This window comes from Molossus molossus, unplaced genomic scaffold (genome assembly GCF_014108415.1).
Source record: "Molossus molossus isolate mMolMol1 unplaced genomic scaffold, mMolMol1.p scaffold_m16_p_17, whole genome shotgun sequence".
Classification (NCBI taxonomy): domain Eukaryota; kingdom Metazoa; phylum Chordata; class Mammalia; order Chiroptera; family Molossidae; genus Molossus; species Molossus molossus.
In genome coordinates, this window is record NW_023425352.1 from 12,511,807 (window position 1) to 12,539,647 (window position 27,841).

Sequence of the window (27,841 nt, forward strand, 5' to 3'; positions counted from 1 at the left end):
ACCGAGCTGTGCAGCCGCAGGTCACAGGCTGGGCTGTCTGGAGCGGCGCTTTGTAACGTGGCCGACGGCCGGGGCCGGGGATCTGTACCGTGCGCTGCACTAATGAAGGAGGCTGGATGGGAGGCCCTGGCCCCTCGGTCTCCGAAGGCGGGGGCCCTGGTGTGAGCACAGGGACGTGGGGGGCCGAGGGCGGGAAGGCAGCAGGAGGGTCTCCTGGGAAAGAGGAGCACGGAGCCACGCCTGAAGCCACTGGCCCGGAGAGCGAGCGACGCCAGGCTCAGAGGTCTGGTGCGGAGGAAGACTCGGTATCTGTGTTTCTGTGTGGCTCGGGGGCTGCACCACGGTCTCTGGACCATCTGGTTCCGTGGGTTTGCTCGTGTCTGGACCAGACCTCCAGCCGCGGGGGCGCCGGGGGGAGAAACACGCCACTGTGTGGACAGGGCACAGGGAAGCAGACCCCGCCCGGGCCTGCCTGGGCCGACGTTCTTTCCCTTGCAGGGACGGCGCTCCTTACTGCGAACAGGACTACCAGGGGCTCTTCGGGGTGAAATGTGAAGCCTGTCACCAGTTTATCACCGGCAAAGTCCTGGAGGTAAGTGACGGACGGCTTTCCTCGGAGGCCGTCGGACCCGCGCGATCTGTGTGCGTGTCGTCCTCGCCTCGGGGAGAAGGCAGGGTGGGGGACGTGTCTCTCGGAGAGCTGCCGGGGGCGCTGTCCTCACGGCGCGTCCACGGAACCTCCTGTGGTCGTGGGAAAAACGGAGGACCTGGAGGGACGGAACAGTGATGCAGGGCTGTTAGGAACTGTGTGGAAGGAGGGCCGCAGCAGACGATGTTTATCGTTAGAGGTCAGAAAAGAGGGAAAGAAGAGCATGGTAGAGCCACACGTCTGTGTGTGTGTGTGTGTGTGTGTGCGCGCGCGCGCGCGTTGTGTGCGCAAGTACATGTGTGCATGTGCAGGTGTGGACATGTACATATGCATGTACACGGGGGAATGTGCACAACGTGTGCTCTTGCATGTACACGTGCGTACATGAGTGTGTACACACTCAGGGAGCAAGGGTCAGAACTGAAGCTAAAAAAAGAAAGAGTGACCCTGGCCGGCTTGGCTCAGCGGTTAGAGTGTCAGCCCGTAGACCGAAAGGTGCTGGATTCGATTCTCAGTAAAGATCATGTACCTGGGTTGCAGGTTTGATCCCCGGCCCTGGTCGGAGTCATGAGGGAGGCAACCTAATCGATGTCTCTCTCTCACATCGATGTTTCTCTCTCTCTCTCTTTCCCTCCTCCCCTTCCACTCTATCTAAAAATCAGTGGAAAAACACCCTCGGGTGAGGATTAACAAAAAAAAGAAAGAAAGAAAGGGTGGATGAAAGGAGGCGGCGCGGACTTCCCCGCCCTGAGAAGTCCACATCCCGTGTGACCCAGCACACCCTCGACCGCTGGGCGGAGCCTGTCCGGTTCAGGCACGAGGCTCACGCAGTGAACTTGCTGTTCTCACAGGGGCCCCCCCAGCCTCTGCCCCTGGGCTGAGCCAGCGCCCCTGGAGCTAGAGGCCGGCTGCGGGGTCACTGGGCCGGAGTTCAGAGAGTCCCCTCCCTGGGCGGTTAACCAGCTGCGATGGAAAAGTAACGATTGCCCACAACCTCCCACACCTCAGGGTGGAGAATGTGTGCTGAGCAGAGGGAGTCCGGACGCCAGCAGCTGGGAAGGCGACTGGCCCTGCAGCTTGTCACGTCTCTTAGACACCAGGACACTGAGTTCACATAACCACACTCACACTTCCCAGCAGGGTCGGTTTCAGAGACACAGGAAGTACATCCAGGAGGCCCCCAAGGTGTCTCTGGGCAGGTTCGGTGGGATTTCACAGCCAGTCCGGGTGGCCTTCCTCATCCCACACGAGCTCTGTGATGCCCGTTGGTGAGACCGAGGGCCAGCGCGGCTCTGCTGGGCTAGTGCAGCCCACGGGCTTGGGAGACACGTGCAGTCAGCACGGCCGCCTCTCACCCAGCGGAGGGTGTTCCAGGAAGAGGGGGCAGCCTCTGCCGAGGCTCGGAGGTTGAAGACAAGCACAGCACACAGGGAACAAGTCAGCTGGGCAGGCGTGCCGAGGAGTGGGGTGGGGCCAGAGTGCCAGCACCTCAGAAGTCATGCTCAGGACTTTGGGCTTTGTCCTAAGAGCAGTGGGAAGTCACTGCAGTGACTGTAGCTGGGCGTCGTGATTGGATCAGATTGTTGTATAAAGAATGGACGGGGTCCGGCCGGTGTGGCTCAGTGGTTGAGCATCAACCCCTGCACCAGGAGGTCGCCGGTTCAATTCCTGGTCAGGGCACATGCCCAGCTTGTGGGCCTGATCCCCAGTGGGGGGCATGCAGGAGGTGGCCAATCGATGTTCTCTCTCATCGATCGTTCTAGCTCTCTCTCCCTCTCACTTCCTCTCTCTCTAAAATCAATAAAGGAAAAAAACAAACAAAAAAAGTGTTTTTTTTAAATAAAAAAAAATTCACAAAAAAGCATGGATAAGAGTACTCAAATACACGTACACATGCTCAGGGCAGTTCTGTTTACAGCAGCCAGGTGGGAACAACCCCAGTGTCACAAACCCTACCCATCCCATCAGCTTGAAGGGGTGGGGACAAGAGCCTTCATGTCTTTTGATGAAAAGGGCCCCAGGTGATGGGGAGCAGAGAGTACTCTTGGCTCTGGAGCTCACAGCTGTGTGACCTTGGGCAGCTCTCTCAACTTCTTTGAGCCTCAGTTTTTCCTTAAATACAAGTATTAAAAATCTGTGGGTAAACCCAAGACTTGACTCTTCCAAGCCTCTCTGGCTGTAAGGGTCGAGGTTCCGCAATCCTCCTGTGTCAGAGGATCTCAGGGCTCAGGGCCGCCAGTTCCCTGCGAGACTTCCCGGAAACTGGCGCTAACGCTCAGCACACAGCGTGTGCTCACGCTGAAGGGTTATCTGGCGCGAGCTTGCTTTCAGTTTTGTTTTCTGCAACATGATTCTCTTTTTAGAGAGATCGCACTGTAAATGGCACACTTTTCAAAGCTTATGCTAATTAAGTTATCAATTCAGGGGTGTTCTGAGGCTGTTTACGACCCGCCTCCTAATCAAGAGGTCCAGAAGCAACTTCGTTTGCTGCAAGCCTGTCTCTACCTCTACCTCTGCAGTCCCCCCCCCACCCCACCCCCGCACCTTCGGCTTCAGCAGGAGCTCCTGGGACTTCAGGCGCAGGTCAGGTTGCAGGTGTCAACAGGCCCCAGAGAGCATCCCTTTGATGTGAGTTCCCTTCAGTCTCTGGTGGATGGTCCTGGGAGACCTCTGACTCCAGGAAACTTCCTTCCCCGGGTAGAGGTTGCTACCTGCCGACCTCGTGAAGAAAGAAGGCAGCAACAAAACAGTTCCAAAATGAAGGCAGCACAAGGGAAAAAAAAAGTCAATGTTGAATGGAAACAGAAATCTCGAGGGTGAAGGAAAGGGCCCGTCCCACATCCTATCCCTCCATCGTGGGCCAAGGGCGGCTTCGCTTGGTCTCTCTGGTCTCTTGCACAATTCGCACCCCGCCTCCCACCGGGCTCTGTGTTTACTCAGCTCTCTGTGGATCCCTTCTAGACAAATGTTCTCATCTGCAGGCTCCCCAGGGAGCTCAGCTCTCTCTGCAGGTGGCGCCTCCCTGAGCAGGCATCTGCCTTCCCGGGTGAGCTCTTCTCGGAGACAAAGGGAAGTTGGACTGTCTGTATTCTTGCCCAGAGAGGAAGGGAGGGCTCCGCTTTTCTTGCTCAGGTCTCATAGGCTTTCCCTTTCCCTTCTTCCTCAAGTCGCCACACCCAGGAAATCCATCTTCCTGTCTTTAGGTGGCGCGGTGTTGACTCTGCCACGTGTGCTGGCCCGGGAGGAATGGGTAGTGATGTCAGTAACAGCTTGTGTCTCGCACAGAGCAGGAGAGAGGCCCTCCAGTGTAGCGTGGCCAGTCCTCCAGCCCAGTTAATGCCTGTCCATTCACACCCCCTGGGACAGCCGTCCTGTCTTTATCTGTTCACTTAGAAGCAGTGGAGGGAAGGGCAGGATTTAGACTCTCTTGAGACCCCTCCTGCTGAACTCTTGCAGAGTAGGAAATAGAATCACACCATGATCCAGCCAAATCCTGTTCCTTGATTCTCTGAAGGTGGCTTTGTTTTACTTTTTGACTTAAACTGCTTTTTTCCTAAAGCCCAAGGACAATGGCTTATGATGTTCCCGTGAAACCAACTTATGCTGTAAATCAGAGGTCCTTGTTCCCTGTCTTCCATTTGCTGTAGGTATTTTAAGCATGTTACATTGAAATACCCCTAAGCAGAGAGCCCAGGTGTGGTTCGGGGCTAAGCCTGTTTCATGTAATGAGAAAACACATGGGTTACCCCGTGGCACTTGTATGACATAACTCTTCTGTCACCACCAAAGATGTAATTTGCAAAAGATGGGCTGGTGACAAGTCCTCCCTCGGCTTGTGTGTATCACATACACGCAAAGCAAGAAGAGTCACCCTCGTCCATGAAGAAAGCCAATTGCATCTCCTCATCCTCACTGTGCTCTTACATATATTTAATGTTTGCGAATATTCTCACAAACATGTAATCCTCACAACAGGTAGTTACTGCCCACCCCACACAGATGAGGCTACTGAGCGCCAGTTAGTAATAGACCCACAATGAGAAGTCGGGTCTCTCCATCCTCAGAAAGGGAAACACACTCAGTTGCACTCACACACTGCTCCGTGATCCACTTGGCAGTACTCCTCACAGAAAACAAGTCATTAATTTGCCTCCCATAGTGACTTGCTGAAGGACTAGACTTCCCCATGCCTGGTGACATAGAGAAAGCCTACCTAAAAATGGCCCTGTCGGACATGTCTTCAGGATGGTACACATTTGCTGCTTTGGTTTACTTTGGACCAGTGACCGTGCGGGTGGAATCTGTGGTGTTTCCATGGGGCTGTGCCTCATGCTGCCTTGTCTCCTGTGATCAGCTCTGGGCTTCACAGAGGCACCTGGCTTGGTCCCCGGAGAATACTGGGGCTGGATGATGCTGGCTCAGGTTAGGGAGCACACCTTCTCTGCAGAGCTGTAGTCTAGGACTCTGCAGAGCTCGATGAGTAGTCAAGAAGTCCCTGTGAAGCAGGACCAATATCGGGGTATCAGTCACCTCTCCTAACATAAAGCTATAGCTTAACAATACACCATAGAAGTGGCCTCATTCTACAAATAAGTTAAGCAAGATATGGTCTACCCACACAGTGGAATATTATTCAGCCATAAAAAGGAATGAATTACTGGTGCATGCTACCACATGGACTAACCCTGGAAATGCTATGTTAAGGGAAAGAAGCTGGTCACAAAAGGCCACACATCGTATGATTCCAATTATACGAAATGTCTAGAATAGGCAGATCCGTAAGACGGAAAGGAGATGAGCGGTTTCCAGGGGCTCAGAGGGAAATGACAGTGGGTATGAGTTTCTCTCTGGATGTGATAAAAATGTTATGAAATTAGCTAGTGGGGTGATGGTTGCACAACTCTGGGAATAAACTAAAAACCATTGAATTGTGTGCTTGAAATGGGCGAATTTTATGGTATATGGATTCTATCTCAATTTACATATATCAGTATACACATGTCTAGGTGTGCAGAGTATACAAGGTGATAGTCACGGTCCTGTGATCCTCAGTTCCTGCACCTTTAAAACGCGAATACTAGTCGCTGCCTCCTCGGCTTCAGGATTCGGAGAAAAGGCGGGCACGGCCTCTCGGCTCTCCCCTCCTTCCTTCCCGTCTCTGACGGTTTCACTGATTAGTTACAAGAAAGGATCAAGGACAAGAGTGGCAAGTCAAGTCAGATCGGATGCCAGGTGCTTTCCCTTCATGGGCTTTGAATTTATTTTATGACGTGGTCCCTGGTCACCATCGCACAGAACTGTGCCCTTGATCACAGAGTGCGACTTGATTGCTATGAAATCTTCCCCGTGCAGGAAAGCAAACTCAAGTTTAAATTCAATATATGGTTTATGATATGTTGGTGGCCACATCTTCTTCGTGAAGAATAACCTGGTGCTAATATTCTGTCCCCTCCATCACGAACGGATGGGGAACTGGCCCAGTAGGGTATGAGCACATGGACACGATAAATGATTTGGGGAAAATCGATCTGATTCACCCAATGTTATGCACTTTCTCCTGCATTAATGATGAGTGGGTTGCCAGGGTAACAGAAGACTGTGTTCGCAGGCAGTAAAGATTCAATATTTATTTTTTTTAAATCACCCCATTTCCTGCCAGCCCAAATGGAAGGGCTTCCTTCTCCAGAAATGATATTTTGAAAAGAATTTGTATTTTGATTAAATAGATGTTTTACTTTTCAGTGTTCTTAACTTCAGAGAGTTTAGCTTATTGCTGGAGAAGTGTGTGTGTATGGGGGGCGGGGTGACAACTGAACCTAGTGACTCTTCCAGAGAAATCAGCAAGTAGTAGTGAGCACACTCTGGTGGCCCAACACTGGGAGCCACTGAAGAAAACGTAAGATTGAGGACTTGTTCTCAGATAGATAAGGAATGTATTTCTAAAAGTTACAGCGGGCGCAAGTCTCAAACTACAACCCCTGTGGAGTTCCAGGGACCCCACCCAGGGCTCATGAGTCCCTAGAGGTGGTGTGGCACCTTCCTTCCGAGGGTGACTCTCGGTGGTGGTGTTGAACGAGAGAAATAAGTAGGACCCAGCAGCAGAGAGACAGCCTGCCTGGACAAGTTACCACCACGAGCAGTGAACAGATGTGTCTCCTGGTCTGGCCACTGTTCTGGGCACAGACGTGATGACCCCTCAGGTTGTCCTTTGTGCTCTCCAGGGCCCAGCCCATCCTGGGGCTCAGAAGGGCTCATGTGTCTGCTTGCTTATGGACCCAGAATACAAATCCTTTTCCTTCCCATTGTCCCCTACCTGCTCCCATTCCTGGCTCTCCGCATCTTCCTTTCCCCACTGCAAACCTAAAAGAAATGATTACATTACTTCTTCTGTGTGGTCGATTCCAAGGCACCTCACCTGCTCTACAGAGGTGCCCTTCAGTGAATTCCAAGATGATATTTATGATTTCTTGGCGAAGCAGATGAAGAGTTTAATCTTTAGCAGTATATCTCAGTGCGCACAAGGTAATGGGGGGCCCACGTCCGAGTGAGTCGGATAAGGGACACGCACAGTCAATGCCCCAGGTGTAAAAGAGATTCTTGTGAATTATGAGGAAAGAAGTTGACTTTGGAGCTTGAGGGGTGGGTAGTTACAGGCGGGTGAACATGGGAAATGTATCTCCATTTGCTGCCGCTGTTGACGTCTTAGCTCGCTTTTTTCCTGCCTTGTTTGCGTCTTTGATCTTAAACATGGGATTGACTTTACTGTTTGGTTTCGTTGCCTGCTTTTAATGTGCTGTTTTCCATTTCAAAGCATGTGTGTAAGCAGCCAGGTTGTAAATTTCAGAAATGGAAACATATACATTTTCCGTGACAAACTAGCATTGTTTTAGTTTAATTTTTGTAAGATTAACTGGCTTTTGTGGCCTCACCTGGACCCAGGCTCCACCTGAAAGTTTGTCCCTGTTGGAAACTTGCCATCCACGAGGATCTGCCCACCCGGCCCGTGGTAGGTGGGGACAGAGACTGATGGCTCCGAACCCGCCTTTCTCCGGTACTGTCTGCCTCGGCGGGCACTAGGACAGCCCTCTGGGTCCCAAGCAGTCGTCTCTGGCTTCTGGGTTCCTGGGATCTGCACAGAGGAGGCGGTCTCTGGCCACCTCCGCTCAGTGCTGTCCTAGTTTTCTCCTCTACTTAGCTTCTCCCAGTGAGCATTCAGGGTCAGGGACACGCTGAGAAATGGCACCATCCACAGGTCCCCAGGACACCTTCGGTTCTGGCACAGCTTCCTCCAGGTGAGGAGGTGACCAGTGCCCCCAGGGAAACAGGAGCGCGGGGGCCCCTTGCCCACAGGCCGCAGTGCTGCCGGGCCCGTGAGGAACGGGCTCCTGCTCTCGTCCTCCACCCGAGTGTGCTGGCTTCCTGGGCCCCGCGGCGCCCCACCTTGGAGGGATGCTGTGCCAGTCCAGCAGATGGGCCCGTGTGGAGTTGGCCAGTTCGGCAGGAGGAGTGATGGTTAGGGCTGGTGCCCATCCAGGAGGCGGAAATGAACCGGCGCAGCGATGTCAACCTCACAGGGACACTGTCGAGTGGACTGACAAATGGAAACTGTCTATCCACTATTCTCACATCCCTGCAGCAAAACGCAAGGCTGCGGGCATCTCGGAGACAGATCTGGAATTTGGGAGCTTCAAGTAGCCTTCGGTGAGGGGGGAGGGAGAGGAAAGTGGTTAGTAGGGAAAAATGATGCAGCCAGAAGCACCAGGACTTGATTCCAGAACCTACCCTTGGAGCTGAGTAATGGTTAGCAGGTTACCTAGACCCTCTGAGCCTCAGCGCCCTTCTCTGTGAAATGTGGGTAACACTTATCTCTTAAAGGCCTCAATGAGATCATTGAGTATCTGGGCAGCAAGAAATTTTTCTTTCCATTTATAAATGAAGAAATCTATTTTGTAAAAGCCCAGTGTTCTGAACGTCCCATCTGAGCAAAGGGGTCAGCCTCACCCCTGTGAGCTCTCTGCTCTCTCCAGCGCAGTTATGCGTGATTATTGCAGGTGCACACGTGAACAGCCATGTCGCAGTCATGCTGATGCTTTGGTTTGAAACCTGAACTGCTGAAATCCGTACCTTGAGACGGGCACATGCATTTATGCCCATGAATTCAGTCTACCATTGTTTCAGCAGGAGTGTCCTGTTCGTTTTTACCACCTTGCAGCTGCTACATAAAGATGTGTTCACGTCTGACTGTTTTTACCATGGTCTCGAGCCAGAATTATTGAAGATTCTACATACTCTTTGGGCATAAATTCTCACCACCTACTAAATACCGATTCCTTGCACTCAGGTGGGACGTAAATGCCCCATGCCTTCTGTTAGTGCCCACCTCGTCGTGTTCACCTGTGTGATCTGTGCGGTGTGAGCTCCCGGAGGAGCCGTGCTGTTCTGTTTAGTTCTGTGTGATGCGCAGCACGTGTGCCGGATGGCCCGTTCGTAGTTACGGTGAAGAGGAGAGGTCTCTTAGCTTCTTCAGACTGCAAAACTCCCCTATCAGCTTCTGGATACAGCACTGAGCCCCTTGGCCCAGACTGCAACCAGCTACCCCTCTGATTAGTGACACCTCTGACTGCATACCTGACATGACAGTCCACCCAGGTTAGGTGTGCGGTCCGATGGTCTTCAGTGAATTTACAGAGTAGTAACGCCACCGTCACACCCCCAGTTTAGGACATCTCCATTACCTCACACAGAAACCGGTGCCCATCCTTTGAGTCTTTGTTCTTCCCTTTCTCTCCCCAAATCACGCCCATACAAACGGACAGAGTCCAAAGGACTGGAAAGGCCTCTCACCAGCACCGACCAAGGGCGGGCCCAGCAGCCAGGTCTCTGAGACGTGGCGGTGATTGAGGGCTATTTTTTATTGAGAATCTCACAGATTTGGGAATTTGCTTGGTCAAGTTGCACATGAACCATCTTCTTTCTCCTCATCCTGAAGTCATAGAGATGGTTAAATAAATAATATCTGAAGGAGGAACCGATGCTCCAGATATCAGAGAGAGGAGGAGGATGGAATCTGGGGAGCAGGGAGCTCGGTTCCAGCCATGAGACCGGGAGCCCTTCTGACTTCCCCCTTTTCCTCTGTAGGGAGGGACCCCTTCACTGGGCATGTGCCTGCCGACCAATGTCCCAAACGGGCAGTGAGGCTCTGGGATCACAGAGGTGAAAGGTACAGTCCCTAGCTGCCTGGGCTTCACAGTGCAAGGCTGAGGGCCCGAACCCCTGCGCATGAGCATCACCTGGACAGCTTGTTTAAAGTATGGGTTCCCAGGCCTCACCCAGAGATCTGGAGGCGGGGGTCCGGGCCGGGGCCTGGGAATCGGCCTTTAACCTGCCACCCTGCTCTGGTGATTCCGGTGCTGGGCGGGACACTGGGCGGGACACTGGGCGAGCCTACAGGTTACACTTGGAGGAACTGGCCCTGCAAGTGTGTGGCAAAGGCGTGTGCATGGAGGCTTCTGACTCCCCGGGAAAAAAACGCACTCGAAATTGAGCTTCCCCCTGTAAGTATTTGAATGTGCAATTCGGCAGCTTCCTCTTCATTTTAGAAGCAAAGCTGTGTTGTTCAAAACCTTACATTTCTTCAGCAATGTTTGGGATTTCTTCGAAACCAATTTAGAAAGATTACACATGCACACAGGGTCTTTTGGTTAGCTGATCTTTATGGGCAAATAATCTCCATGGAAAAATTTCCCTGAAACAGCTCAGTCTTGTTAAATTTGCAGCAGTTGTGGCCGAATGCCGCCCTAGCCCTCAGAAAGGTGTGGAGAGAAGGTTCTGTGCTGTCACAGTAGACGGTGCTCGCTCCGTCTCTCCACCCCCGTGTATGAAGAGCCTGTGACTTGGCCTCTGGTCGCTGTTTCATCTGGGATTTCTGCGAGATGGTTTTGTTGACAATGAGGTAATGTTTGCAAAGTGTCTGGAATGTAGGTATCTAATACCTTTTCTTTTTTCTCGCGGTAATAAAAGAGCACAATACAAACTATACCAGTGATATGAATCGTGGAAGCTTGATACGCAGTCTTTCTGGGGTCAGAAAGTATGAATAGGAAAATTCTGAACAGCGACTGCAAATCAGGTTGCCTCCGTTTTGTTACACTGACCGAAAGGGCTGTGACCTGTGCCTCCCGGGCGGTGACTCCGAGAAGGCCGCCGGCGGGCTGATAGCTGTGCTCAGCTGTACACCTTTCCATCATCTCTAGTCCAAAAAAGAAACTTTAGCAGAAGACTCTGGTTTCGATTCAAGCCTCTGCCTTGGGGACAATTACTGTCAGAGTTAGGATGCCAACAACTGCGAGTGATGGTGAAGAAATGGTACTTTCCCCACCTGCGTTTACAGCCGGAAACCTACCCCCCTCCGTTTTGGCAACATGGACTAGCCCGCAGGGGTTGCTGGTGTGTTTCACTAGTTAGTAAGTAGAGGGAGGGAGGGAGGCGGGAGAGCAGCTGCCCCTCTCTGCAGTTTCCTGGTGTGTCTGCAGAGAGGCAGAGAGGAGCCGACCCTGTAACCCAGGCGGGCAGGGAGCCCCAGTCGGCCGGGCCGTGTTCTGAGTTTGAAACCCTAAGAAGTTCCCTGCTCAGCACGGCCAAAGAACAGAAGGAAGGAGCCCTGGCATCAGGTAAAGCAGGCATTGCAGGGGGCGCCTTTGCTTTGCAGGGAGCATGTGAAATTCCTGGCTTCCTTGGCGACTTTGGAGACCCCGAGGTCCTCCAGATGTGGTCTGCAGGATGCCGGCGACAGAAGCCACTTGCGTTGGCCTGAAATACATTTTACTTAAACTTTATGTTTTTCTTACAATATAGAAGTGAACGGTGGAGCCTTTTTCATTGATACCGGACTAGAGTGAAGAGCTTGGAAAGGCTGTGGTTTGGCTGAGAGAGTGTAGAGACCTTTGCAACAGTGTGTGTGTGTGTGTGTGTGCAGGCTGCCAGCCCCAAGATGGGAAGGAGAATGTGGTTTCAATATTTGTTTTGTTTTGTCTGTGGATCTCAGTGGAATTTCTATTTGAAATGAAAGGACTTTCTTAGGGGATTTGGTGCTAAAAGTGGCATGAGAAATTGAGTAGATTTATCTGTTACTATAAATGTGTGGGATTTTTTTTTTTTTTTAAAGAAGTTCCCATGAATGAAAATGAGGAAGCAAAACGTTTGGGTGTTATTCATATTTTACAGCCAAGGGTTGAAAGGGGCTCATCGTTGCTTCCTTTACCATCTTTGGGCAGGAAATGAGAAATCTAGAGATCCTTGCCTTTAAAATAAAACTAGTTATTTTTTTTCTACAAACTGAGTGATTAATCAAACCAGGCTGCAAAGTTTATTGTTTTAGAAAAAAAAGCTTAAAGTGTGCTATGCTAGCACTAAAGAAAGAATGAGACAAGGACAATCATCTTAATTGTGAAAGAAATAGATTTATGATGTGGGAAAGTTTAGAAAAAGAAGTGTGTCTAACCAAAACCCAGCAGGAGGGTGGTCGCCATGGGCTCTTCATCAGCCCTGTAACTGGGGCCGACGGGGCCGGGGGTTTGATTGAGCCTGTTTTCTTTGAGGCCGGCTCCTGAGGAATGTTAAGAGGATGTGAAGTATTTAGATTGTCCCAACAGGTTCTGACAAGTAAGTGAAAATAACTCATTAAAATATAATTGTTGCCATTCTATAATGGATCAAAAGGCTTGTTGAGTCAAGATGTACTTACAGAAGAGGTGAATTGGCCACGGCTCATTGGTATAAATTACTTTCGAGAAGGCTTTTTAAGAGAAATGCATGGCCTTGCCAAGTGGTTCTTTTTAGCACTTTGAATGCATGTTGTAACCAAATGTTTTCAGGCATCCTCGTGTGTCAGTGACTCTAATTAACCCTGGCACCAGTAGCTTATTTAGCTGATCATGACAACAGAGGTCTGCAGGTTTTCCCCTCCAACTAAATAATAGCTCACTTAAAAGGACGGGAAAGTCCCAAATACTCAGTACTTGTGCCCCCAACTCCGTAGAGGGACGATCATGATTTTGCCTCCTCTAGGCCAGGGTTTTTCAGCCTTGACGTGCTTGACATCTTGGATGGGGTGTTTTTTGCGGGGGACTGTCCTGTGCATCCGTGACCTCCACCCACTAGAGGACAGTAGCACTCCCTCCCCAGTTGTGACAACCAAAAATGTCTCCACACCTTGCCAAATGTTCCTGGTGAGGCAAAATCACCTCCCCAACCAGGATGAGAACCACTACTGTAAAAAAAACCACTACCAAGGCCTCCAGCTATTGGGGAGGAAGACAGGCCTGGGAGGGGGAGGCTGGACCTGAAGGGAGGGACAGATATTTTGCCTTGACCATATAGGTTCGTATTTTTGTTTGCAGTTGCGGGCTGGGCAGGGAGCAGGAGGTCAGCACTGTTCTGAATATACGTTCTGGCCTCTGCCTTCGTGGCCCCTGGGGGGCCTGATTTGATAGGGTACCTCGGTTGTAATCACACTTCTTTCTCTACGTTGAGTCCTATCTTAAGTACATCCCAGAAAGGTACTATTCTTTAAAAAGCGATCTCACATAACAGCCCATTTTATAAAGCAAATAATTACCCATAACTTATCAAGTCTGTAAATATAGGTTTTTTGATATGTGGGCTTTGAATAAGTCTGGGCACACCTGTTTGTTTTCTTCCCTCTGAAACCGGCAGCTGAGTGCTTTTCTGTTTTTCTTCCTTTCCCCCTCTGTACCCGTGTGTCTCCAGCTTCCTGATATTCTAGGGATTGGGTCTCATTTTGTCAATGAAATAGAAGAGTCACAGCCTTTTCCCAGTTCACAGACAACAATAAAGTCAATGGCTGGGATTTTTTTTTCACTTACAGCTTTTCCTTACACCTCTGGTATGTGCTCCTGCTTCTTGGCTCTCAAAGGTTAACAGATTGCAAAGCGAGTGAAGTTGTAGCAAAGAAATACTGCTGCAAAACATCTGGAACAGCCGTGTTGCTCAGTTCCACCTGACTTCTCTTGGTGGCCCCCTGCGCCAATTACCACTTTAAATTTCCTAAGTATACGATCTCATAAAATAGTTTTTGTTTACAAACATGTCATCTAGGTTACATTTTCCTGGTGTTTCTCCAAGATCATGGTACGTTGTGCTGAGCGCCATGACCGTTAGGATGAGACAGGCCACGCTAGGGGGTTCTCCTAGAGCCCAGTTGGGACCGGAGGTGGCACTTGGCGTTGGCCGAACATTTCGGGAACCGCCTCTGCTGGTTGGAGGTCATTCTTAGTGACAGGATTGAACTGGCCTGTGGTGGTATCAAAGAGTTATGTTTTCTGCTTTGGGGAAGCAATCCTTTCTTTTGCCTCTGCTGGAGGTACCAACATATCATCCATCATGCTTAGACGCATTTTCGTATCATTAAAATTCACCCCCTCATTCAGTATCCCTGAGACCCGTGAGTGTGGAGAAGGCTAATATTTTAGATTATTTTATTCCCAGGGTGTGGTACCGCATCCGCCCATATTGGTTGCTCCGTAGTTAATAACTAAACAAAAGAACGTCAGTGATGCCCTGGCCAGTTTGGCTCAGCGGTTAGAGCGTCAGCCTGCGGTCTGGAGAGACCCGGGTTCGGTTCCCGCTAAGGGCATGTACTTCGGTTACAGTTTGTCCCCGGCCCTGGTTGGTCGTGCGGGTGGCAGCCACTCGATGTGTCCCTTCACGTCGATGTTTCTCTCTCTCTCTCCTTCCTCTCTCTCCCTCCCACTCTATCTGTACAAAAAATGGAAAAATATCCTCGGGTGAGGATAAAAAAAAAAAAAGAACGTCAGTGATTCCCAGAGAAAGACCACTTAGGAGTTTGGTCTGCAAGGAGTAACATGTCTGCAACCTGTGTCCTGCCCACATAGTTTGTTCTGCGTATTTTTTTTTTCTTCCAAAAGCAGAAATCCTTTCTTCCAAACAGCTTTTAATGCCCGAAGGACGAGCAGAGGGATCTTTAAGGATGCGGGAAAGTGGGGCCGTGGTTCGGAGTATTTGGAGAGGAAGAACTTTGTACATTTTTCTTCATGAGGCCCAGAAACTAAAATCCCAGTTACTCCAAGCCCCACACCCCAAAGCCCGATGGAGCCGTCCCAGCCCGAGGAACTGACCCAAGGCAAAGCATTCCCGACCTCTTTGTTTGTAAGAGAACTACCCAGTCACCGGAAGGAACTGTCAGAGCGCAGAATAGAAACGAACCGTGCCTACTCCGCACGACGTCTCCGCGGACTGGAGTGTCCTGCTGGGAGATGGGAATGGTGCAGCCCCAAGAGGCCATGGTCCCCGAACCAGGTGAGGGGACCGCTTTAAATGGGAACTTTCCTGGACTAAGCCCTGGAAGGAGAGAGAAAGAAGCCAGAGAATCTGAATGCTGAAGGTCACAGATTGACCACACTCCCTTTTCCAAGCAGAGCCCCTGATGTGAGTCTCCATGAGCTAAAATGAGTCTCTGCTTAAGGTGTGGCCCTGGGGGCCAGGGTCCCTGATAAAGGAGGGGACAAACGATACTGCTTTTCTTGTTCAGCAAGCCCAGACTGTGGTTGGCAAGTACGTGTCTGAGTCCTCCTCGGCATTGCTGGGTCACATCGAGGTCTTTTTTGCTTATAAACATGAGATGAATCAGACATATCTGCTTACACTGGAGACTGCTTTTATCTTTCCTTACTGCTAAATAATAAGTTCGTTAGTTTGTCTCGGTTCTCCGCAGCTGGCTCCTCGCATCCGTGCTTATGTCCGTATACCTTGTCCAAACAAACATACTTGAAAAGCCAGAGAAATGTGTGTTGCCAAGTTTAGAACATCCCCTGACAGAGTTGAAGCCCGGCTTGCGGCTTTGTTTCAGCAGCTTGTTTGAGATGCAAAGTGTATCTGGTTCTGGCAGCAGATTAAAGAAGGTGTTGGTTCTGGCAGAACAAAGTTTAGGGCCTAGTGACTGGGGTGGGGGGTAGTTTTTCAGTCTCCCTTTGTGTTTTTTAAAGCATAAGAAAAAAAAAATGTGCTTGACTGGGTTTTTTTGTTTTGACTTTAAACCTCCGTACTGTAAAAAACCTGTTGAGAAACTTTGTCTCGGCTACACAGCCCTCTGAGGTCAGGCTCCAGCCACGCCCCACACTCCCCGCCCGCCCTCGCCTGGTCACCTGCATCTCTCCCCGTCACTCACTCCAGCCCCTCTGGCCCGCAGCCGTCACCCTTTCCAGCTCAGGGCCTTTGCACTCACTGTTCCTCTGCCTGGAACGTTCTGCCCCTGGGTCTCTGTGTTCTCAGTATCCAACCTGCCTGTGATTCCTAGAGAGGCCTCCCCATCCCCCTCACGGAAGCTACACACTCACCCAACCCCCAGGTCTTCTTCTGTGTTGTGGCCCTATTTTATTTTCCTCACTGCACGTCCCCCTCTCTGAAACTCACCTGTTTGTACACATGCATATTGTCTGTTACTGGAGTGTCAGCTTTATGACAGGTGCTGCCATATCCCCAGCACCGAAAACATTACCTCAGTGAGTGGATGGCCGGGTGGGTGGATGGATGGACAGTAAGTGGGTGGGTAGATGGATGGATGTATGGGATGGTGGGTGGATGGGTAGATGGATGGTGGGTGGATGGATGGATGGATGGTGGGTGGATGGGTGGGTAGATGGATGGATGGTGGGTGGATGGATAGATGGTGGGTGGGTGGGTAGATGGATGGGTGGTGGGTGGATGGATGGATGGCTGGATGGTGGGTGGATGGATGGGTAGATGGATGGGTGGTGGGTGGATGGATGGATGGATGGATGGTGGGTAGATGGATGGGTAGATGGATGGATGGTAGGTAGATGGATGGGTGGTGGGTGGATGGATGGATGGCTGGGTGGATGGGTAGATGGATGGATGGATAGATGGTGGGTGGATGGATGGGTAGATGGATGGATGGTGGGTGGATGGATAAACGGTGGGTGGGTGGGTGGGTAGATGGATGGGTGGTGGGTGGATGGATGGATGGCTGGATGGGTGGGTAGATGGATGGATAGTGGATCAATGGATGGGTGGATCGATGGATGGATGGTGGATCTGTGTGGATGGATGGGAAAGGAGGAAGGAGGAAGAGAGGAAGAAATGGTAGGCTGTCTGCCCAGTAAATGCCTATGTCCCTTTAAGTCAAACTAAGCCTCTTCTGTGATGCCTCCCTGACTCCCGCACAGTAGTCTTGGCCAATTTGCTCCCCATCCCCTCTCACTTGGTCTGTTACACCAACTGTTTTGTCCTAGTATAGTCAGGTGTTGACACGTCAGCCACCCTCTGTAGGGTAGGCCTCTTGAGGACAGGAATATCTAATAAAGGGTGATTGTAGTGGTAGTTTTGTTAGTTCTTAACTGCCTTCACACTTTATACACCTATCCCTTTGTTTTGAAAATAAGGAAACGGGTTAGGAGCAGCTTGCCAGAGGTGTGCAGGCGATTGCTGTTAGGGTCAGGATCTGAGTCTAAGAAGTCTGGCTTCAGAGCCCATGTTCCGTGGTCTGTTTCTCCTCCTGGGTGGGTGCCTGACTCACAGGCCGTCATAGGCTTTTGCCAAATGAATGAAGCCTAAGACCTCACCTCCCCCCTCTCTTCCTTATTTTTTGCTTATAAGTGTTTATAATTATAATATCTGTAATGTTATATAAATATTATAAAAATGGTCTTATTCATTTATTTCTAAAGACAACTAGCTGATGTATTTTAAGTCACTTTTTTTTTTTTTTTTTTTTTTAATCCTCACCCGAGGATATTTTTCCAGTTTTTGTACAGATAGAGTGGGAGGGAGAGAGAGGAAGGGAGAGAGAGTGAGAAACATCGACGTGAAGGGACACATCGAGTGGCTGCCCCCCACACGGCCAACCAGGGCCGGGGAGAAACTGCAACCGAAGTACGTGCCCTTAGCGGGAACCGAACCCGGGTCTCTCCGGACCGCAGGCCGACGCTCTAACCGCTGAGCCAAACTGGCCAGGGCCACTTTTTTTTTTTTAAATTGACAGGGCTTAATTGATAGTTTAAACTCTCATTTTTCATATACAAGCCAATCTGTTAGTAAGTTCGGCTGCTGTTACGTCACAGGTATATAGTGAGGTGGTTCTGCTGCGCTGCCCTAGAAACCAGTTTTCCTTCCCTGAGCGCCCAGTGCTCCCTTGATTGCCTACTGGGAAAAGCATCATGCAGCCACAGGTGGGCATTTCAGGTGGAAACATTAGGAAAAAGCCTAAAAACGTACCAAGCCTGAGCATTTCTTCTGTGTTTTTAACATAACCACATGTTGCGAATCACCTGCATCTCCCGGACGTGAGTCTCTCTGGGTTGGGCCCAGGATGTCCCATTGGTGAAGGAGAAAGTCAAGGGCAGAAGCCCTTGCTGAGCCATCAGTGTAATTCTCTCAGCCAGTTCGAAGATGATAGAAGTGCTGACTTTGCATAGAGTTGAGGCTGTGCTCATGCCCAGAGGTTTCCGCTTCTGCTGTGCCCTCTGCGCTGCGTCTTCGGGTGGGAACGTCACCCTGCGGTGGCGTGTCGGGTGCGGGTTCCACGTTGCCTGACAAGTCCGATGACAACTCTTGACAGAGTCTGCGGCCTGGGCAGGCAGGTCCGTCAGAACATTCCTTGGTACGTAACCAAGTTTCACCCAGGTTTGGGGCCAACCCAGCTGGTTCCCCCTGTCCTCAGTGGGTGGCATGATAAGCAGGAAGATGGCACCCACGTGCTATTTGTGGATGTGGGAAACTCCAAAGGCCTCCAGCACGGGGGTAAGACCTCCGAGAAGTGCTCTGTCTTGGCTTGTGTGAGGATCTGTGGGTGAAGCCCCGTGTATCCTCCGGCTTCTCTGTCTGTGAGAGAACGTACCACTTACTGGCCCTTTAACCATCCTGAGCAAGGTTGGAGGGACTTTTTATTTTTTTAATCCTCACTTGAGGACAGGCCCAGAGAGAGAGGGCGTGGCGGGTCGAAAGAAAGGAACGTCGATGTGAGAAAGAAACATCAATCAGCTGCTTTTCATGCATGCCCCAGCTGGGGATCAAACCCACAACCTGGGTATGTGCCCTGGCTGGGAATCGAACTAGCAACCCTTTGGGGATTAGGACGGCGTTCAGCCAACTGAGCCACTCCAGCTGGTTTGTGTTTTTTTTTCAATCCGGGACTTTGACTTTTTAGCCCAACTTCTGAAAGAGCATAATGGCCTTGGATGGACTCATTCCTAAATATGTGCTGTGGTTTGCGATTTAACTTCCGGTGACACTCCCGGCCCAGAGCGTTTGGTAATGACGACCTTGCCTAGTCTGAATCACACCGACCGAGGCTGCAACTGGGCTGGACCCAGGCCTGGCCTTGCACCACCCAGAAAGCGCTCTTCTCTGGTTTTCTATGTTAAAGGTAATTCCTGCTCAAGACTCCTGGAACAATCATGGCAGGGACATTTAATTTTAATTTAGTCTGACTTTCACAAATTTGAGGCCACTGCGATCCCAAAAACAGAAGAAGGCACAGCCTCTTGATGGGAGAACTAAAAGGAGGTGTCAGAGTAGTTCAGTGCTTCACCCCCAACCCCCTGGGTGCCCCTTCAATTATTCTGCTCGGTGTAGCAACAACAACAACAACACAGGTGTCTCCAAAAGGCCTTTGGCATTTTAAAGCCATTATGTGGAAGCAAGATGCCTGGGAATCGAGTGGATTTCTCTGCGAGGCATTCAGTGGGTGTTTGAGAAGGTTTTGCTCAAACCTTTATTTTGTGTTCTCTTTGTTTTGGAACACCTTCTCTTTCCCAGGCCATTAGATCCTTCCTTCTCTCCCTGAAATCCCCTGTGCTCCCACCTGCTTCCAGAAAGATAGCTAATGCCCACCTGCACAGCGACCCCCTGCCACTGTCCTAGCAGACAGGTTCTCAAAGTTTCCTTTACAGAGTAATGTGTGCGCATTGTAAATAAACACGGGAATCAACAAATAAGTACACAGTATGCAGTCACCCAAAGTAGAGGGCAGCAAACGCTCTTCTGTTGCGGGCCAGACAGTAAATATTTTTCAGCTTCGTGCCATGCTTCCTCTGGCTCAGCTATCAACTCTGCCATTGTACAGCCAAAGCCGCCGAGGGCACCATGTAAATAGATGGACATGACTGTGTTTCAATAAAGCTTTATTGACAAAAGCATGTGGTGGGCCAGATTGGGCCCATGGACTGCAGTTTGCCAGCCCTGGTATAAGGTAAAAGTAGATATCCTCCGTTTACTCCCCAACTCCACCCCCCAGAGGTGGCTGTTTTGAGAGTCCTGTCTGCGTTCTCCCTGGCATGCATGGAAGCATTAGCAGATACGGAGTTTAGTCACATTTTGCCACACAGCATGCATTATTCCATATGTTGCTTTTCTCCTGTTTCCCATGCACAGAGCCCTGTGGCAGAGTCTGCATTCTGTGTTGTACAAATAGGAACACATTGTGTATAATGTTCTACAGTTGCCTTTTCTTCACTCGGCAGTGACTCAATGCCGACGCTTATAGATTTACGATTCTTCTTTATAGTGGCCACAAAGGGGCCTCATTCTTTACCTTCCACTAAGAAACCATACCAAATACAAAAGAATAACTCGATGTAAATAATTACTGGCTGACGGTCTGAGTTGATGTCACTGTCCCGTACGTCTGGGTGGCACTCCGTGTCGGCCTTTCTAAAGGGGTTTGCTTCAGCCTGACTCACCCCCCGCCAGGCACTGCCTACAAGTGCGAGTTAGGGTTTTGCATGATCACGAAGGGTTCGGAGCAGATCGTAGGGTTCCCATCATGGTGGACGATGAGATTTTTGTGAAATCTTGAAAATTTCATGTTCTCAGTACTGCTGTAGCATGTGGGTCCTGGGGGACACGAGGAGACCCCATGCCACATGCCGTGCCCTCCCTTTAAGTCTGGGCATTTGGAGCTACCCTGTGTTCATTTCCTAGGGCTCTGGAATACAACACCACAAATTTGGGGGCTTAAAGCAACAGATTTATCCTCTCCCAGGTCTGGGGGCCAAACAGCTGAAACCAAGGTGTCAGCAGGGTTGGTTCCTTCTGGAAGCTCTGACAGAACCTGCCCCACACTGTCCTCTGGCTTCGGGTGGCTGCTGGCCATCCCCGGTGTCCCTTGGCTTGGGGACATGTCATTCCAGTCCGCCCCATCTCCACATGGCCTCCCTCTGTCTCTGGATCTGTTCCTCCTTCTCTTGTGAGGACTTGTCATTGGGTTTAAGACCCACGTCATCCACCATGACCTCATCTCCAAATCCTCACCTGAATTACATCTGCAAAAACCCTTTCTCCAGACAGAGGCATATTCTGAGGTTCCAGGTGGACATGTTTTGGGGGCCACAATTCAAGTCACTTCATGTCCTCTGTTTAAGAATCAGCGAGCCCCTCTTTCTCAGGATTTTCCTCCATTTTTGTGAGGAAAGGGGCAAAGCTTCATTCTTGTCAGACTCAGCACCCCTCTTTGAGGAGCCCCAGGAACGGCATCTGCCCCCAACCGTTTGCAAGTCCAAGGTCAGCCGCAGAGACGCACCAGCCAGAACTGCAGCGCTTCTCGTAATTTTCTTACCAAGTTCAGCAAAAACAAGACGCTGACGAGAAAAGCGTTGGCCTGTCTGATGCTTTCATTGGAAAGGGAGCAGGGGGAAACTTTCTTCTGTGGTCCCCAGGAGTTCTTAGTTTAGTCGGTGACTGCTGCATGGCCGCTGCTCCAAATCAATCGGCGCTAATTGTCGAGTTTCGAAGTTTGACCGAATCCACCCTGAGGCTCGGAGAACCCACACCGCCTACTTGACTAATTCTCAGGGGAGAGTTGTATTCATGCAGAAATAAAAGACTGTGGTTGACAGCCAGGGTGGCTCAGGGGTTGAACGAGGACCCCTGCACCAAGAGGTCTCAGTTTGATTCCTGGGCAGGGCACACGCCTGGGTTGCAGGCTCGATCCCCAGTAGGGGGCGTGCAGGAGGCAGCCAATCGCTGTTTCTCATTGATGTTTCTCTCTCTCCCTTCCTCTCTCTCTAAAACTCAATAAAAATACATTAAAAGGAAAAGTGTGTGGTTGAGTAGTTGATGTGTTTTAATATTTGGACGAAACAGCTGTTGTTTATGTTGCATGAGGCATTTGGAAGCAAAAAGGTTTCAGTTTTGCAAATCGCGGAGTGACTGCCCTTTGCAGACCTCAAGACAGCACCGTTAGTCACAAGGGTCAGAAAGTCACCTCAAATCAGCCACATTGGTAAGCTGCCGTCACAGCAAAGTGGGTGGTTTTAAAACAGCAGGAACGGCTTGGCTGGTGTGGCTCAGTGGTTGAGTATTGACCCCTGCATCAAGAGGTCATCAGTTCGATTCCCAGTCAGGGCACATGCCCAGGTTGTGGCATGCAGGAGGCAGCTAGTCGCTGTTCTCTCTCATCGATGTTTCTCTCTCCCTCTCCCTTCCTCTCTCTAAAAAAAAAAAAATCAATAAAGACAAATATTTTAAAAAATAAAACAGCAGGAACGTATTCTTTCTAGGTTCTGGAGGCTGAAGATGGGAATGGAGGTGTTGGCAGGGCCAGGCTGTGTCCGAGGCCTCTGGAGGGGATCCTTTGGTCTCCTCCAATTGCTGGTGGCCCCAGGCGGTCCTAGGTGGCCACATACCTCCATGCTCTGCCTCCCTGTCCCTCGGCATTCTCTCCTTGTCTTTCCCCTTCTTAAAGGACACCAGTCATGTTGGATTAAGGGCCCACCCTTCCCCAGTATGTCCTCATCTTAACCAGTTATATCAGCAACACTATTTCCAAATAAGGTCACATTCTGAGGTCCCGGGGGTTAAAACTTCGACACATCTTTTATGGGACCCCATTCAGCCCGTAACACCAGCTGAAGCGGAAAAGGACTAACGTCACCAAACTGCTGCAGGGGACAGGGGTGACTGAAGCCAGCACCTCAGATGCCGTTAGCATGCCCTCAACTGTGTGGGTTCCTGGCGTGTGGGTTCATGCTCACAGATACCCCTCCCTGCTCCGAGCTCCACACTCAGCAGAAAAGGCTCTCTCCCCTGCTCATATCTGCTCACATCAAGAAGTCCTAGGGAAGATCCCATGCAGTGTGGTCACCTGTTCAGCCTGGACCCTTCCCCGTGGCTGGAGGCAGGTCATGGGGAGAATGGCAGCTCCCACGTCTGGAGTTGGGGGAGGATGATGCTCCCCAAAAGCCAGGGTAGCCTTGATGTGCTCATTGGGGGAATTGTGAGCTTGGTCTAGCCACGTGTTGCTTTCAAATCACCCTTGTCTCACTAATGTACTCTCGTGCACGGATTTGCTCTTTCCATCCCCTGCGCGTTAACCTGGACTGACCCGCTTCCAGATCTGGGAGACATCCTCGCTGTGACCCGGTTTTTATTTCTCTGAGAGGTTGGTGCGTTGCACAGTGATCTGATCTCGAGTTCTGAAGGCTGCGTTGGTGGTGGACAGCAATGACTGGTGCTTTTTGCCTCTTACTTTGGTTTTCAAACGAAAGCTCTCAGACTTCTGCACAGGATCACACCAGTATAGAAGCAGTTTTAGGTTCTGCTAAGTGGCCTGTGGCAAGCCTGTTTCCTGTACTTTGAATGCCTGTTTTGTATGTGTTCTCATGAACTCACTGCTAGAAAAGGTACTGTTCCATTTCAGCGATGCAAATTAATTCAGGGGATGACTGCATACATTATCAAAACAGCTCATAATTCAGATCGCTGGTTCCACTTTTTAATTATGTTTGCCTCTAGCTAATATAGAAAAGTAACTTTTTGCTTTCTGAGTCTTTTGTGAGCAGCAGAGAAAAAAACCACCTGAGGAAACTAATCTGTAGAGAATCCAAGAAGGGATGCCCATAGAGCCTAAAGGCCAGGCTAGGGGTACCTTGGGGTACAGTCATTTGGAGGATGGCATCATTTGGAAACTTTTAAGGCTTATAATATTTTCAAAGAGTCTCTGTCTTGGACATTTGAAACATGACCCAAACTTGTAACGCACTGGATTCTGCCAGGACACTAACCCTTACTGTCTCTTCGGTAAAGGATGTATTGCTTGGTAGCATTGAGATCATCACCTTTCATGGAAAAATTGATTGCTTCTGTCTACGCGTTCTGGGCTAGACAGGAAGTACTAAGAACCCATGCAGGGGTTCTTCTGTTCTTGGTTCATCAGGAGCCCTTTGCTGTCACCAGCCGCCGGAATTAGTGAGGGACTTGAAGTCCATGTGGACTGTACGCAGCTAATGCCACAGGCCACGTTGGACGTGTACTGTTGGTCCTTCACTGTAGGTTAGGAGGGAGGAACTGAAGCGTGTAGACCTGAGGAAATTGCTGTGATGTGGATAAACCAGCTCCGGATAAATTGAGTGTGAAATCATGACTCCCAGCCATTGCCTGCCTGTGGGTTTGTGTGTGTGTGTGTGTAATTATTTTCACTTGATTTAAGAGGTGGCAGAATACTGGCTGTGACCGAAACAAAGCTAATTTCTTCCTGTTCTGAGCCGTTACGCTGTGTGGTGGGGGCCTTTGAAACACGTTTTCCTCCTAAGACAGCTGCTTTTCTGCAGCGAAGAACCAATGTTCTTCTCTCCTCTTTCCCCCTTTAAACTTTGTTCTCTGAACTCATCTTATGTATCAGTTAGATCAAGGGGTAAGAAATGAACTTTCAGCTGATCATTGTACGTGGAAATGTATATGGAAAAGTAGCTGAAGGTAAGAAGATGTCTGGTGTCCGGGGTTTGCTTTCGTTGGTCGGGGAGAAGCAGGCCAATGACACGTAACAGGTGGATATCATCGCGACTAGAATGTGAGAGATAGGAAAACGATTCTTGATTTTTTGTACATAAAGTAATGAAAGGAAGATCCTGCTTATCTTTCTAATCTCAACTGACAGGTCCGTTTTCCATGGTGTCTTCTCTGACCTCGTGACTCCTAATTAGCCCCTGTTGCCTCCCCTGGATCCGGGAGCTGAGTCCCGCAGTCCAGAGGTGCTTGTTGAGCACTTGCTGTTTGCACGGTGTGGGCATGTGAAGAGGCTCCTGCCCAAGGCTGTGGCCCAGGCAGACAGATCCGTGGCTCCTGGAGGGCACATCGTGAGGCTGGGAAGCCCTAGGCACTCAGCATGTGTGTATTGCACTGGGTTGTAACACACTTTCTTTCCCCAGATCGGCCTTCTTCATGCACAGGAGAGAACAGCCTTATGTTCAGGCCTCTGCCTTGAATAGACTCATTACTTTTGAGATAAGACTGGGTTCTCTCTCTCTCTCTCTCTGTCTTTTTAAATCTTTATTTATTGAAACATCGATGTGTTCCACCCATCTCTGCACTCATTGGTTGACCCTTGCATGTGCCCTAGCCGGGGACTGAACCCACAACCCTGGCACATCAGGTTGACACTCCAACCAACCGAGCCACCCGTCCAGGGCCACCTGGGTCATGTTGTGCTCAGCATGGCTGGCCTGCAGCAAGGAAGTGGAAACAGCTTTACTGTCCTAATTGGACAGAAGGCAATTGACTTGTCTTGGATGTGATTGCCTGGACCAGCCTTTCTGTTCCAGGGAGATGCTGCGACAGCATCTGTCCATCGGAGAGCTTGTCGGTCAGAAAGCGGTACCACTGTGTTCGAGTTTGAGAGAGTGGCAGAAGGAGACCCGCTTGGTCCAACGGGAAAGGGGCCCTTTCGACCCGGATGCTCTGAGCAGCTGCAAAGGGGGTGCTGGCGAACCCTGGCAGTGGGTTCTGCTGAGAGTCGGGGGTATTTTCTGCAGGTGACCTATTTCTGGCATATTGAACAGAGTCAAATTACTCTTTGCGAGGAAATGCACTAGGAGCAGGATCACAGGGAGTGGGGCTGTTCTAGAAAGAGGAGAGACGGGCGGGAGCTGGGTGGAGGTGGGCAGAGGCAGGGGATAGGAAATCAGTAATAGTGTCAAGAATAAAAATGTGAAAAAAAAAAATATATATATATATATTTATGCTCCTTAAGGGGGAAAAAAGTTTTCAAAAGAAAAACAATAGGTTAGAGTAAAATAAAATCCAAATGTGGATTCACTGATCGTGGTCGTTCTCAAAAATGTGCTCTGTCTCTTCTCTGCTGAGGGACTTTTTCTCTGTGCTATACTTACATATTTGGAGGCTACCAGTTTGCTGTATCATTCATTCTTTCCTTTCTTTCTTTTTTTTATCCTCACTCGAGGACATTTTTCCATTTCTTGTTCAGATAGAGAGTGTGTGTTGTGTGGAGAGAGAGAGAGAGAAACATCAATGTGAAAGGGACACATCGAGTGGTTGCCACCCGCACGACCAACCAGGGCCGGGGACAAACTGCAACTGAGGTACGTGCCCTTAGCGGGAACCGAACCCGGGTCTCTATGGACCGCAGGCCGACGCTCTAACCGCTGAGCCAAACCGGCCAGGGCTCATTCATTCTTTTCTTAAAAAATTTTTTTCTTTATTGATTTTTAGAGAGAGGGGAAGGGAGAGGGAAAGATAGAAACATCGATGAGAGACAACATCAGTTGGCCGCCTCCTGCAATACCCCAACTGGGGATCAGGCCCACAACCTGGGCACGTTCCCCTACCGGGAATCGAACCGGCTCGGCGACCTTTGGTGCGTGGGTCGACGCTCAGCCACTGAGCCACACCGGCCGGGCGTATCATTCATTCTTTAAACAAGAATTTAACATTTCATGTAGCTGATTGCATAGTTATCGTTATAATCTACAATGATAAAGACACAGCCCCTGCCTTTATGTGACTTAATAGTGGAAGTGATGACACACACACTGTCTACGAGCTCTGTGTGAGTGGGCTGAGAACACGTCATGGGAGCGCAGAGGAGGGCGAGTTCGTGTGCAGGTGAATGTGATGAGAAAAGTTCCCCAGAGAGGGTACGTTTGAACCAAGCTCGGAGCGTTGGTATTTTATTATGTAAAATAGAAGATTTTTACAAAATATGTGCTCAACACTGTTGGACTCTGGAAAACAAAGATGAGTAAGAGACAGTGTTCTTGCTCCCAAGAAGTTAAAATGTAGCGAGAAAACTTGGCCATGTAGCCAGCAGTTATAATATAATGTATTGCATTAGATAAATGGTGTCTATATAAAAGTGGGTATCGGGACAACAAATAAATGCAAATGGAGGGCAATGCCTCAGCCGGGGAGCTGGAGAAGGCTCGTGCAGAAGTTCTCGGTCTGCGCTGTACCCAGAAATCACTGAGGCGTTTGTTAAAGGTGCTGATCCCCAAGCCCTGCCCCAGACTTACTCCACCCTCTCTAGGGGCCCCTAGAATTTTTTTAGGCCAGACAGGTGGGTGGAGACCAGTTTGTGGAGATGGCTGAGTGCCAGGGTTAGGGAGTTCAACTTTCGTCAGAAGATACGGGGATGGCATTAAAGATTTCTCACGCAGAGAGTACTGTGATGTGTGTGGTGTTTGATGGAGAGTCACCTGTGTTTAAATGTCCTTGGCTTGCTAAAGGGCTGAGTCCAGGGTGCTGAGCAGCGGGAAGCAGGGACTGGCCCAGACTCACTGTGCGCATCTGCGCAGGTGGCCGCTTCGCCTGGGCAGTGGGGTGTTTCCCGTCCATCTGTCGTCAGAGGATCTGGCTGGCCTTGAGCTCAGTGGCCCTGGCTCAGGAGGACTTGGGTGCCTTGACCTGGATTTCACACAATCACTCGATGTGTGTGGCTCAGGCTGTCATCTGGGTCTCAAGGTCCCACTGTGGCAGGGTTACTGGTTCCCTTCGGACAGGTCCCCATGTCACCTTGCTGTGAGCAGTGGGAGATGTAGCCGGTGCAGCTGGCAGGGTGCTGGACTCCCTACTTATCCTGGCTCCTGTCCCACGTCCTGCCCTTCAGAGAAACCCAGGGGACTGAGGGCAGGGCCAGCACCCACCAGCATGTGGAGTCTGGAATGTGAATCTGTGCGTCTTTCTCTGCAGGAGACAGAAGTGCTCTGGTTGACATCCAGTGGCACAGGCCTGGCCTTCAGTGGCTCTGATTCGGGGTATTGCCAAACCCAGGGGTCCTGCCTGCTTTCCCACACCTCCCTTTCGTACAATTTACTTCCCACTGTGTTTTTTCTTCCTACTGACAATACGAACTGATACTCAGTGACGGCTGGAAGCCTCCCTCCCCTGCTGTTCCCAGCGAAACCA

General features: G+C 50.3%; 1 protein-coding gene across 15 annotated transcripts in view; it reads left to right on the forward strand.

The window, feature by feature from the left end:
• ABLIM1 (actin binding LIM protein 1) overlaps positions 1 to 27,841 on the forward strand; it is a 265,955-nt gene that overhangs the window by 174,920 nt on the left and 63,194 nt on the right. For all 15 annotated transcript variants that reach the window (XM_036265699.1, XM_036265688.1, XM_036265689.1 and 12 more), the window contains exon 6: positions 499 to 592. In XM_036265699.1, the coding sequence (XP_036121592.1) occupies positions 499 to 592 (94 nt within the window). The remainder of the gene's footprint in view (positions 1 to 498; positions 593 to 27,841) is intronic.